The sequence below is a fragment of the Mastigoproctus giganteus genome, chromosome 6 (genome assembly GCF_048544385.1).
Source record: "Mastigoproctus giganteus isolate SK-2022 chromosome 6, ASM4854438v1, whole genome shotgun sequence".
NCBI classification, from domain to species: Eukaryota; Metazoa; Arthropoda; class Arachnida; order Uropygi; family Thelyphonidae; genus Mastigoproctus; species Mastigoproctus giganteus.
In genome coordinates, this window is record NC_143580.1 from 213,656,068 (window position 1) to 213,669,710 (window position 13,643).

General features: G+C 34.8%; 1 protein-coding gene across 8 annotated transcripts in view; it reads left to right on the forward strand.

Moving 5' to 3' along the window:
- The window catches only part of Ufd4 (ubiquitin fusion-degradation 4-like), a 729,475-nt gene that overhangs the window by 346,843 nt on the left and 368,989 nt on the right, over positions 1–13,643 (forward strand). For all 8 annotated transcript variants that reach the window (XM_090376711.1, XM_090376719.1, XM_090376714.1 and 5 more), the window contains exons 20-21: positions 318–460; positions 4,851–4,994. In XM_090376711.1, the coding sequence (XP_090232837.1) occupies positions 318–460; positions 4,851–4,994 (287 nt within the window). The remainder of the gene's footprint in view (positions 1–317; positions 461–4,850; positions 4,995–13,643) is intronic.

Below are 13,643 nucleotides of genomic sequence, written 5' to 3' on the forward strand. Positions count from 1 at the left end.
TTACAGATTTTACCATAATACAACTCAGTTTGAAAAATATCAAATATTTTTATAGCTCAAGTGATCTGAAGATTTTTTTTCCTTCCTTTGCCACTGGAATTATTTTTCAGTTTACAATTTGCTTTTTTTTTTTTAGAAACATTTTTTGTAGAATTAATCAAAGCAATTAATGAACATAGTTTTCCCCTCTATGTTTAGAAGCCTTGGAAAAATTCTTGTTCTTTTACTGAATACAATGTTAAAAAATAAACATTTGTAACATGATTATTTCAAATGGTAATTCACCCCCCCCCCCCCCTTTTTTTTTTCTCCCATAGGTTGCTAAACAGTGGTATGATTATGATCGTTCAACTTTTACCTTTGTAAAGAAATTAAAAGAACCAGGGATCAAACTAAACTTCTCTCATCAGAGGGATTTCGATGAGAATGGTATAATTTATTGGATTGGAACTAATGGAAAGTAAGAATAAAAGAATATATATAATAATATTGCAATGTATGTGCATTGAAACCCTCGCTAACTACACTTGCTTAAAGTTCGTAATAGTACAGTTTAACCTGAGAGTAAGTGTTGGGTCATTTCACATTTGCTTCTCCAAAATAATGATCCTGCATTAACTGTTAATCATTAAAGATCTGAAATTTTTTCTACTTCCTAAAACATACACAGTTTTACTTCAATAGCTCTTAGTTTTTGTAGTAAGTTCAACTACACACGAGAAACCTGTCAATTTCTCGTGTGCAGTTGTACTCATGTCAGGTATGGCACTCATTTTTGCAACTATTCTTTTTTCTGAAGGGCGACATGGAATCTGTGAGCTGCTGATGCTATGATATGCCGAGGTATTTAGCAGTATGCATAATTTTAAAATTTCCCATGTTACACAGTGCCCCAAATTTGAAAGAAAAGAAATTAAAAAATTAAATGATGTATTATTTATTATATTCAGTGTGGTTTGACTTGCAGGACATTGTTTATTGCAAATTTGTTCTGTTATGGTCAAACAGGGAACAAGTAATACTACAAAACTTTTTTTTTTTTTTTTTTTCTTTATGAAAACCCCAAGCACGAGAGGTAATAGAACCTATAGCACTTAGTACCATGCTTTGGGTTGGAGGTGGAGAAGACGAAAGAAGATATTTGTTGACATTAGACTTGAACTTCTGTAGATGTATAATTTTCAGGAAATACGTATAAAGGAAGGTTGTTCCAGAAAATGGTAGTTGAATGAATAAACAAGGAAGATGAAAAATTGGTTCTGTGAGTTTGAAGTTGGACAGTAAATGGATATTGGCTTGTGACGGCACGTGATCGGACTGTTTTAAAAGAGAGAGAGAGAGAGAGAGAGAGAGAGAGAGAGAGAGAGTAGGAATGATAGAAGCCAGTTCAGAAGAACAGTGCCCATGGAAGTATCTGTAAATAAGGCATGCAGCAGAAACAGTATGTCTATGGAGAGACTCTGTTAAAGGTGAGTCATTAATTAACCTAACTGCCCTCTTCTTAATGGAATCTCTAGAAGCCTGAGAGAGGTTTGGGGGCACCGCCCCAGATGTGGGAACAATACTCCATGGTAGGGTGGATTTGCGATTTGTACAGAGTGAACAGCTGTTTGGAAGAAAAGTAATGTCGAGGTAGAAAGAGAGAACCAAGTTTTTTAGATGCAAGGGGAGCAATATTTATAATATGCTTGTGCCAAGAGAGAGATTAGAAGTCAGGGTAATCCCCAAAAGAGATATATCATCTTGCCTAGAAATCGGAGTGCCACCAAGGATAAGCATAGGGGCAGAATAATCCTTCTTGCGAGATATAAGACAGGACTGGGTTTTAGAAAGATTGGAATCAACTAAGTTGTCTTTATCCCACTGGAGAATTACCTGTCTTTATCCCACTGGAGACCGGCATTTAAGGAATTTGTAGCGCATATTTGAGAAGTTGAAGCTGATAGAGCAGGGCAAGGTTTCTCAAAATGGAAAGTGGAATGCAATGTGCTATCATCAGCAAAACTATGGCTAGGATTTCTGGTCAATGGAAGAAGGTCATTAATATACAATAGGAAAAGAGTGGGGGAGAGAACTGAACTTAAGGGGGAAACCAGCATTGGTGGAGAAGTTAGAAGACAGAGAGCCATCTACCGTAACCCTCAGTGAGGGGTCAAAGAGAAAAATGGATAACCAATTACAAAAAACAGTTGGCAAACCATAAAATGGAAGCTTGTTTAGAAGACCTTTATGCCAAACACGATCGAAAGCCTTTGAGATGTCAAGAACAACTGCTTGTGTTTCACCGCACTTTTCCGTTGAATTTGTCCATAAATGAGTAACATAAGCCAGAACATCACCAATGGATCGACAATGAAGGAATTCATACGAGTGATCGTTGATCAGATGGGAGGTTTCTAGGTAGTTTAAGAGTTGGCGGTTAATTGATTTCTCCATTACTTTAGAAAGAATAGAAGTAATTGCAATGGGAAGATAATTGGATTGGAGGGATTTGTCTCCATTTATATGCTCATATCCAGCCAGTTCCATTTTTAGGAACTGGCTGGATATGAGCAAATTTCCAAGCAGAAAGAAAAACACCTTTGGAATGAGAAAGTGAAAAAAGGCAGCAAAGAACAGGAGTAAGTTCAGGAGCACAGGTTTTGAGAACAAGTGGAGAAATACCATCAGGGCCTGGAGCTTTCTGAGCATCAAGTTTTGTCAAAATTATTCTGACATCCTTTGATGGAAGCCCACAGGAGGCATTGAATGGATCACATTGGAAGGTGTTTTACCAATATCATTAATATATGAGTTGGAAGAAAAACGGGATGCTAAAGTCAGCTTTATCCTTGGCTGAAGTGACAACAGAACCATCTGATGTTGACAAAGGTGAGAGCAGAGATGGGCAAAAGTTGCATGCGACCAATAGCTTTGGCAAGATACCAGAATGCTCGGCTACCATTAGGGCAAGAAGCAAGTTTTCTACTCTTAGCCTGTTCCATTAATAACTGCTTTGCAATTGTTACAAGCTTTGGTGTAGGCAGAAAATGAAACTGAAGAATTGGAAACAAGCCAATTACAATATGCAACATTCTTCTCTTGTGAACAGCCTTAGCATATTTGTTGGGAAAGCAAGGTTTAGATAAAGGACGAGATTTTAAAGTGGAGCGTGGAATTAAGGATTCCATTCCTACAAGAATAATTTCACTGACAAAATCTGAGCAAATGTTGACATCAGAAGTTTTGAAACAGTAATCCAACCAAGGAAAAGAAGAAAGAAATCTCACAGGTCATCCAATTTTGCACTCTTTTAAAGTCAAACAACACTTTACCTCATGGCTATTCACTTGTGAATAGCCATGAGATAAAAGCTCCATTGGAGAAGAAACAATCACCAAATTGTGATCAGAGGTGCCTAAAGGACCACTCACTTCGACCATGTACTTCAAAGGGTTGTTTGTGAGAAAAATTTCAAGTGTGTTGGCTGTATGGTTAGGATTGTCCAGTATTCTGGTAGGTAAATGAACAATCTCTGCGAGGTCATTAGTAATTGCAAAAGCCTCAGCATCTCGACCAGCTGGATCTATGTGACTAGAGAAAGGAAGCCAGCTGGAGTTGTGAACATTAAAATCACCAAGGAAAATTATCTCACTGTTAGGAAAATTGGACTGAAGAAAGTCAAGTTGCAAAGTGAGGAAGTCAAAGAGCTCCAAGTGATTAGGGAAGTTGGGAGAATGATAGAGACAACAGGTGAATTTGATAGAATGAGGTAGAGAGATTTTAAGCTAGAGAAAATCGAAAAGAGGACATTCCAAATTACCAAGTCTCTTATAGGGAATATCAGAACGGACATATGCACAAATACCACCTTTGAGGCAAAAGGAATCATACAGCGAATAATTTGGGCAACTGAGACGAGCAGTAGTCGAATCAACCGATAGCTGAGATTTTGTCAGGAAAAAGTCCATGGGGTTTGGCAGACTGGAAGTGGAAATGGACATCTTTAAGATTAGAGCTGAGACCACGTATATTTGTGAAATGAACTAGGAAGTGTTTGGGAGGTTAATCTTTTTGCAGATAAGTTGGTTGTATTAGTTTGGCTATTCATGGTGTATTCAATAGTAAGAAAAGGTGGGAGGGGGGGGGACATGCTGTATGAAGTAATGATATTTTTGTATATGGCATATGCATGAATATATCCATGCATACGCCATATATCCAGATCCTTGACATAACATGGCCTGAACAATGCTGGACGGAGGCACAAAATCACAAATTGACATCAGTAGGATGAATAAAGCAACTAACATTTTCACAGGGTATGAATGAGTGAAGGATTCATGTTAGCAAAACATAAGAGAGAGTTGATATCTTTCAAGAAATATGAATCAGCAATGCCTTTGATCATATGAAAATTTTACACATGGAGAAAACAAAAGTTCAGGCTATACCAATTGAAATTATGGATGCAACAGCAGTAACAATGAGTTTTACATTCTTGAGAAGTAAAAGTTTCATTCTGTGTTAACATTTTTGTAGTAAGCACTTGGGAATCAATCTGTTTCTAATATATCCAATAAAATTAGTTTTCCTAAAATTTATATTCTAAAACTTGGGTACATTTTATCATCTAGGAAATACAGCAATTTTTAAACAGTGTATGGTGATATTTTTTGCATTGTAGCATTATGACCTTTCTAAGAAAATGATCACCCAAATAATAAAATAAAATCAAATCAATATAGGTGTATCTCAATTTGAGTTTATTCCAAAAATAAATCAAAAATAAAACAAAAGTAATAAAAATGTTCATTTTTCAGTACATATTTAACACATTTACAGATAGATGTTTCTCTTTCTTTTCTAAGGACTGTATCTGAATGGGTGAATCCAGCTCAGGTGGGATTAGTTGTTGTAACATCATCTGAAGGAAGAAATCTGCCTTATGGGCGATTGGAAGATATACTTAGTCGAGATTCATCAGCCCTTAATTGTCATACAAACGATGATAAGTAAGACAATATTTCTGACTATATGCTTATGTAATATATTTATAAATGTCAGGTACTTTGAATTTGTGTTCTTTTCTAAATTTGTTGTTTCACCCCAATTTGTAGTCTCCCCACCAATTATATATAATATATATACATTTGTATTTGTAAAAGAATAAGAGAAGTTTACCTCAATATGATACGTAGAACACTTCCATATGATATTCTCCAGAAATTAAAACGAAAATAATTAAAAAATCGAAAATCTTACATTACAGTAAGAAATAATTAACAATAATTAAAAATCAAATGAACACAATTAGAAATCAATTTAATGCAATTAAAAATTAAGTAAAAAATTAATTTGATGAAAAAAATAGCAAAACGATTTTCCTTCCTCAAACCAAAAATTTGTTTGTATACTTTGTCTCGAAAGGTGATATAGTTGGCTTCAACTAAGAGTTTAAGTGAAAAATTTTCTTAATAGGAAGCTTTGTATAATTAATCGGTATTGGGTTATTATTTAACATATCCCAAAGAATATCTAATGTGTATTCGATGTTTATATTCATATATAACGAGATAACATCTAGTGAGAATAAATTATCATTACCGTCAAGTCTACAGTCCTTAAGGTTATCAAATAGTGTATTGTAGTTCTTAATCCCAAATTGTATCGCCTGTCTAAAGGGTTTTATAATGCTATATATACATGTGCGGCCAAGAATGGAAATGCTGAGTTTCTGTAGGAAACAATAGGCTGAATAGGAAATCCGGTCTTATGTAATTTTACCTGACTGAAAAATGCAGGAATATTGTATGTTCTGGCCTTCATTTCCTTTAACTGAGCCATAGTAATGTAGTCATTTTTTTCAATATGTGGTTAACGTTTTATTGTATTGATTGACCAAATTGGTAAATAGTGCCGGGTCTACTTCAAGGTAAGTAGAAGTATCTGATACAACTGACTCTAACTTATTGATATAATCAGGTTTATTGAGTATTACCACTGTATCTCCTTTATCAGCTCTCTGAAAACTACCAAAGTTTGCCACCTCGAAAACTACCGAAGTTCACGTAAAGCTGAACTGTCGTGTATTCAATTTAGGAAGTCGCGTTTCTTTTATGTTATTCACCACCTGGTTAACTTGTTGAATAAATAAATCTTTTTGTGGAATAGTACAAAGTCCAAATTCAATATCAGTTACGCACTGTTTTTTCGGTAGTTTTCGAAGTGGTAAATTGTAATTTAATCCTTTGGATAAAAGTGAAATCTGGTCCTGCGATTTCATATACGAGGAAATATTTGTAACTTGTTGATATGCCAGTTCATTGAATGTTGGGTGAGGGGATGTTTGTGAACTAGCTGAAGTATTCTGCAGTAGACAGTTGTGCGTGAGTGGTGGTGTGTGGGGGGGAGGGGCATCACACAACTCGTATTCATTTGGTCGCAAGCTTGCGACAATGTGTTAGAACTTGTATGAATGTGTCTTGACCCTCCCAATAGTGTATTCAATTTGTTAACGTGTCTATTTTTTTTATTTCTGAGGCCAGTGATTCACGTCACAAATCTATGGAGGTCTTCAATACAGACCAATCATTAGGATGTAGATAATTTTTTAATTTGTTGCGAAGTTTCCTAACTTGGGAAAGGTGTTTTTGTTTATTAGAATACCAAGATCTTAAGGCAAGCTTAACTATATTATGTGATATGGCAAACTTCAGAACGATGTTGTTTTGAAGGCAATACTTTAGAAAAGAAATATGGTAACTTTGGGCCCGAGTATCTTAGTGTTAATCTAATATAAGTTTGCACCAAGGTATTCAAAAAATCCCCCATAATTGTGTGTATCGATAGGTTCTACCTGGAGAGAAAGGAAATGAATGAACTAGTCAATAAGAGATTAAAAATGAATTTGAACCAGAATAATTTTTTACTTAATTTTTAATTGCGTTAAATTGATTTCTAATTGTGTTCATTTGATTTTTAATTATTTCTTACTGTAATATAAGATTTTCGATTTTTTTAATTATTTTCGTTTTAATTTCTGGAGTGTATCATATGGAAGTATTCTACATATCATATTGAGGTAAACTTATCTTATTCTTTTACGTATACTGATATCAATGTAGAATGTATTGAGCATTATCGCTCTGGTTCATGCTATATATATATATATATATATATATATATAATAAAAGAATAATTGTATTAAGAAGCTAATTAATCATGGAGGGTGGAATGTAACAGTACGAAAAAGAAAGATAACATTGATTGTGGATTAGGAACACTGCATTAGCAAAACATACCCCACAGCCATAATGTGTGTGTGTGTGTATATATATATATATATATATATATATATATATATATATATATATATATATATAAAAAAAGATTTTATAGTATGTAGAAAATGTGAAGAAGAAGATTTGTTTTAAGCCTATTGAACCTACAGTATACACCAGAAATGAACTCGACTAAATGGAAAAGGAATGTAGCAATATATGATATGAAAAAGAAAGAGACGGGAAATTTAAAAATAAAAAGTGAAAAGGCGACCAAAATACACTGCAATGTAATCTTATTTTGGTCGCCTTTTCACCTTTTATTTCTAAATTTCCTGTCTCTTTTTTTTTTTTTTTTTTTTATATCATATATCGCTACATTCCTTTTCCACTTAGTTGAGTTCACTTCTGGTGTATCCCGTAGATTCAGTAGGCTTAAAACAAATCTTCTTCTTCACACTTTCTACATACTATAAAATCTTTTTATATATATATATATATATATATATATAATTTTAAGTTTAAGAGAGGGGGTAATGAGTATGAAAGCTATAAAAGAGTATGAAAAGTATATGGGATTATAGTTCTAGATTACAGTAATACCCCGACTTACGCTACCCCGACTTACGCGAACTCGGAGTTACGCGGTTCTTGATTTTTTTCGTTTGGCAACGCTGCCGCCCACTATCTTCAAGGTCGTTTTTCATATGTTATCGATATACGGTGCGACGGCGGAGAATGAGAGCGAAAGATGAACAAAATTCAACTTTGCTGCTTTTATGTTTTTTATATCAGTGAAGGGGAAACACATTTCACCATAATAACGTAAAAACCAACACAATTCCAGCTATCGGTATAATCGCAAATGCAATTAGATCGAGTTTACTACCAGTTTATAACAGATTCCACTAGCAGAAACGCAACTGGATTTTTATTGTTTTATGGTAGTAACCCCTAGAAATGTGAGGTGTTAATAGTGTATCTCTGCCTTTATGGTGTTGTTTATTCAGTTGCTACATGCGCGCAGCTTTGTTTATGTGTATCAAGAGTGCCACCTCGTTTTGTAATTGTGCTTTATTCCCTAAAAATGAGTAAAATACTTAATTAAAAGGTGAAGACACTGCAGATTCAGAGAGAAAAAGAAAAGCAATTATCGATAAACAGAGGCGGACTGGGTCAAAAATTCTTACCCGGGAAAATTTATAGTGGCGTCATACTATGGTTTATGGCCAAAATCACACTGGCCCACCGGGGTTTCCCCGGTAAGGCTTATGGCCAGTCCACCTCTGTCGATAGAGAAAAAATATGAAATTGTGAAACGCTTTGAGCGAAATGAAAGACCATGTGATATTGCACGTGCTACAGGCCTAAATGAAGCAACGGCGAAAAGCACACGACAATTGCAAACTTGACAGGTTGAAAATTGAAAAGGACTCAATTGTAAAGGGCTTAAAAATTTTAGAAAACATAGACTCCAACGAAGAACGCGTTATAGCTACAAAGCAAGGAATAAAAAAAAATATTAGCTTGCTACGAAGAAATTCTGCGTGAAAAAAAGAACGCGCTGTGTCGTCAGACGAATTTGTTAGATTTTATGAAGCCATCGACATCGAAATAACTTTTTTACGTAAGTCATTTGTTTTTTTTAATACATATTTTGTATTAATATGTATAAAGAACTGCAATTTTATTAATATTTTTCTTCTAAACTAGTGTTTTTGTTAGTCCTTGGACCCAATTAAGCAAAATTTATACGTATTTATATGCAAAGTTGTACCCCGACTTACGCGATTTCGACTTACGCGATTTTCGTCGGACCCACCTATCGCGTAACTTCGGGGTATTACTGTACTACATTAATATTAGAAGAAACTAGCAACTATAAGGAATATAGATAAAATATATAGAGCCTGTAGGTATAGGATGCAGAGTAGTCTAAAGAACTCTGTTGAATACAATAACAAGAAAGTACCTGGGGATGCATAACAAGCAAAGGGGTGGAGTGAATTAAGTTTATTAACGGAACAGTGAATGCAGATGCATGTTTATTACAGGTACTTTCTTGTAATTTTACTATGGATTCAATAGATAGTTCTTTAGACTACTCTGCACCCTATACCTATAGGCTCTATATATTTATATATATATATATATATTAGCATAGAATTAGTTAAAAAATAAAAATGGTACAAAATATAATACGAAAATTAAGAAAATAAATATAGAGCTATCATTAGAGGCAGCAAAAATACACATTCCTCCACATGATGCCCAGTGTGTGTGTGTGTGTGTGTGTGTGTGTGTTTTATTATTGTATCTCTAAGTAAGCGTTTAGTTTAAACAGCATTTGATGGCATCATGTTCAGATTGTATTTTAATCAGACAAGTTATTTGCAATTAAATTAACATGCACATACTGAATGAAATATAAAGGGATATTTGTCAATGAATGCCTCATTTGAAGGTTGGGTAATAGAAATTACTCACTATCTAGCTATTCCACTTATTGAGTTTATCACTGATGAATCTTTTTAACATGATCACTGTCTTTACACATGTATGCATATCTACATTCAAAATGCACCCAAGTGCTGTGCGATAATACGTATGAGCAGTCATTCTTAAGCGTTCAACCAACGGGTGCTGTAAATGTAAAGGTGCATGAAATTTGCTGTAATGCTTGCCTTTTGTTTATAGATCTGACACACTTTTATATGTTCTTTGCTTGTGTTGATGTTAGTTTATGTGCATGAATAAACCTTTTATAAAATTAAGATTTGATTTTTTTGATTTATATCCCAGCACAAAAATAAGTCTGCTTTTAATGGTGAATTCCAAACTTTTAATTTTCAACATTATGTATGAGTTTTTCAAATGCTGAGGAAGTTGGAATGTTGATTTTTTTTTTTCAGTATTCCAAAAATTACATATTAAACAGATTCTCTCACATTAAGGAGGGGGTGAATGCATTAAATCCCAGTTATTCTGAGTAGGCTTCCATTTGTAGCAGTTATAAGGAAAAGTGCATAATCTATGTAAATTTTGTTCAAAAATGGTGGAATATCTGTTTGTTATTGAAAGATAAACCTATCTTTTTGATGGTCATGATATTCATTATTATGTGATTTAGTAGTAATCAAGGCATGTGATACAAGAAAGCAGGCTTATGTAGCATCAGCCCAAAAAAAAAAAAAAAAAAAAAAAAAAAAAACACACCATTTCACATATCCATTACTTCTAAATGATTGTCCGGTTCTTCCTTGAATTTATTTAAGCTATCAACTTCCACAGTGACAGATAGAAGTTTGTTCTAGCAATCAAATACTTGCTGGCTAAAGGCAAATTTCTGCATGTCTATTCAACAACTGTCTTTCCTCAATTTGATTTTGTGCCCCCTCAGGTTTGTAATCTGAGCAAGAGGAAGAATCCTATCAGAATTGAGCAGCCCAACCCATTCAAGGCCTTCTACACCTTAATCAGATCACTTCACAGGTGCCTAGTCTCCAGATGCTGCAATTTGCAGAACTTATGCCTTTCTTGGTAAGACCACTCTTTTGTTCTCCCCTTCCTAAAATGAGGCATCCAGACTTGTATGCAGTACTCAGTGTGGCCTGACTATTGCCTTATACAAAAGGATAATCGCCTCCTTTTCCCTACTTGCAGAATTTCTGTATATCATTGACAATACCCCATGACCTGCTCTGGCAGCCTGTCTGCACTGTCAGAAAATTTCATATCTGACTGCACAATTACTCCCAGGTCTTTTTCATTTTCTATTATCCTAAGTGTAGTACGACACAGTTGGTACATTTCTCTTGGGTTACTTCTACCCATATGCAGTACTTTGCATTTGTCAATGTTAAACTTCATTACCACTTCTCAGCCCATCTGCCCAAATTTTCTCGGGCGCCTCCGTAGCCAGGTGGGAAGGAGCAGCAGTGCGTAGCACACGCTTCTTGATTAGACCGGGGTTCGAGCCCGTCACCACCAAATACGGAGGATGCGGAAAGGTCAGGGAATGACTACCGCATATTCCCGGAGCAATATGGCCTTAGTTGCTAATGCTCCTAAAAACCAAATAACTAACAAACTAACAAGCCCAAATTTTCTAGATCCTGTTGCAGTAGTATACTGTCATTGCTGTTATGATATACGTTCATCAATATCATTGATAAATATACAAAACTACAGTGGGCCCAACACCGAACCCTGGGGAACTCCACTAATAACATTAGTCCATGAAGAACAGCGTCCATTGATTACCACTCTGTCTTCTCCCATTCAACCACCTTTTATCCATTGTAGCAACTTTCCCTTAATACCATATTGCTCCAATTTGTACAGTGTTTCCATGTGCAACAGTGTCAAAAGTTTTCCTGAAACCTAAATATATAATATCAAAATTATTTTTTGCATCCAGTTCCTTTGTAACCTCATCATAGTATCCAATCAAATTTGTCAGATAAGACTTTCCCTTAACAAACCCATGATGTGTCTGAATTATTGCTGCAGTCTTGTCTAGATGATCCTGCAATGCATCTTTAACCAGTGACTCTATTATTTTCCCCGGAACAGAAGTTAAACAGTTTCGTGATTGCTTGTGTCACCCTTCGATCCCCCTTTGTGAATTGGGGACATTTGCACATCTTCAGTCCATGGGGACTTCTCCTGGGACCAAGGATGTTCTCATAATTATGGTTAAGGGTTTGCTTACTTTGCTGCCTCCTTTAATATAACTGGATAGATCCCATCCACCCCAGGTGCCTTTTATGTGTTTAACTTCAATAATTTCTCCTCCACTTTGCTCTCAGTTATTACAAAATCATTAAGCACCCTGTTACAGTTGGATAAACTTCTGGCATTTCCTTCCCTTAATAACTCATGTATGAATGTAGATTCATCTGATTCACCCCCTTCTTTCTAGTTTTTATATAACTAAAGAAGTCTTTTCTGTTTTTCTTAGCATCCTGTGATGAAGATTTCTCGTAATCTGCCTTCGATTGCTTAACTTCCTTTGTGACTTGATTACAGACTAGCTTATACTATCATAGGCTTCTGATAATCTATATGCATCCCGTGCATTTTTCTTCCCTGCCATGAGTCTCATTAGTTCATCTGACATGCATTTAGGCCTAAACCTTGAACAGTATTTCTTAATCAGTATGAAAAGCTTAGTAGCATCCACGATTACTTCCCTGAATGCTTCCCATTTAGAATTTGCTGCCGGTAACATCATCAGTTGGTCCCATTGTATACAATTTAAAAACTATATAATATTGGTGTAAACACCATAGACAACTCTTAAACAAAAAAACTATGTTAGTAGTTTGAAGCACATCATTTTATCTCTATCTCATATTGTGCTTTTCCTTCACAACGAGTTGCCATGTATTGCACTACCTCGAATAAGTAATGCTTCACTAAAAGAGAAGACTATTGTTACTTATTCTCAGTAGGCACCACCACCACTGTTTCTTTCTTTCTTTTTTTTTTTTTTTTTTTTGTTTAAGAGTTGTCTATGGTGTTTACACCAATATTGTATAGATTATTATACTCTTAAAGATATTGATGCCTTGTTGCATTTAATTTTATTTACAATTTAAAAACTGTCTGGTCTCAGACAGTTTTTAAATTGTAAATAAAGTTCCCACTGTAAACAATTTAAAAACTGTCTGAGACAATTGTAGTCACCTTTACGGAAGTAAAAACCCTTCCGTTTACCTCTGATGGTAGTAATATCTTTAAGTAAATCTCACATCAGCACACTTTGATCACTGCCACCCAGTGGGTCCTTTATCTGCAAATTCTTAATGCACGAATAATCACTGCTGATAACCAGATCAGGATTATTACTCTCTTTGGTTGCCTCTCTAACGTGTAAAAATTTAGTGATGTAACTGAGTACAAGGGTTTTTTTTCAATTTTTTATTTTTGATTATCTTATCTGGGTACTTTAATATTATTTCCACCAGCAAAAAAGGAGTGAGGAAGGAACGATTTGTTTGTGTGCTCTGTGTGCTAATGAAGGATGATAGTTTTTATTGGGATAGTCACTGAGGATATCAAAAAAACAAGGAAATAAGAAAATGCATAAGAAAAAGAAATCAACCAACAATAAGTAATCAATATCTAGTTAGAGTATTAGTAGATATTGATTAATTATTATTGATTGATTCCTTTTTCTTACGAAAGCATCTAGCATAACTGTATTAGACTGCACTAGCCTTTGCAGGATTAAACCTCTGGTTGGCAATGCTGGTGTCTTTCAAAAACAGTAAAATTTATGAATTTACGATCTATTAGAATTACATAATTGTGTGATGTTCACATTCAATTTCCACTGTTAAGTATTTTTTAATTGCAAGACTTTAGCTGTAAAAA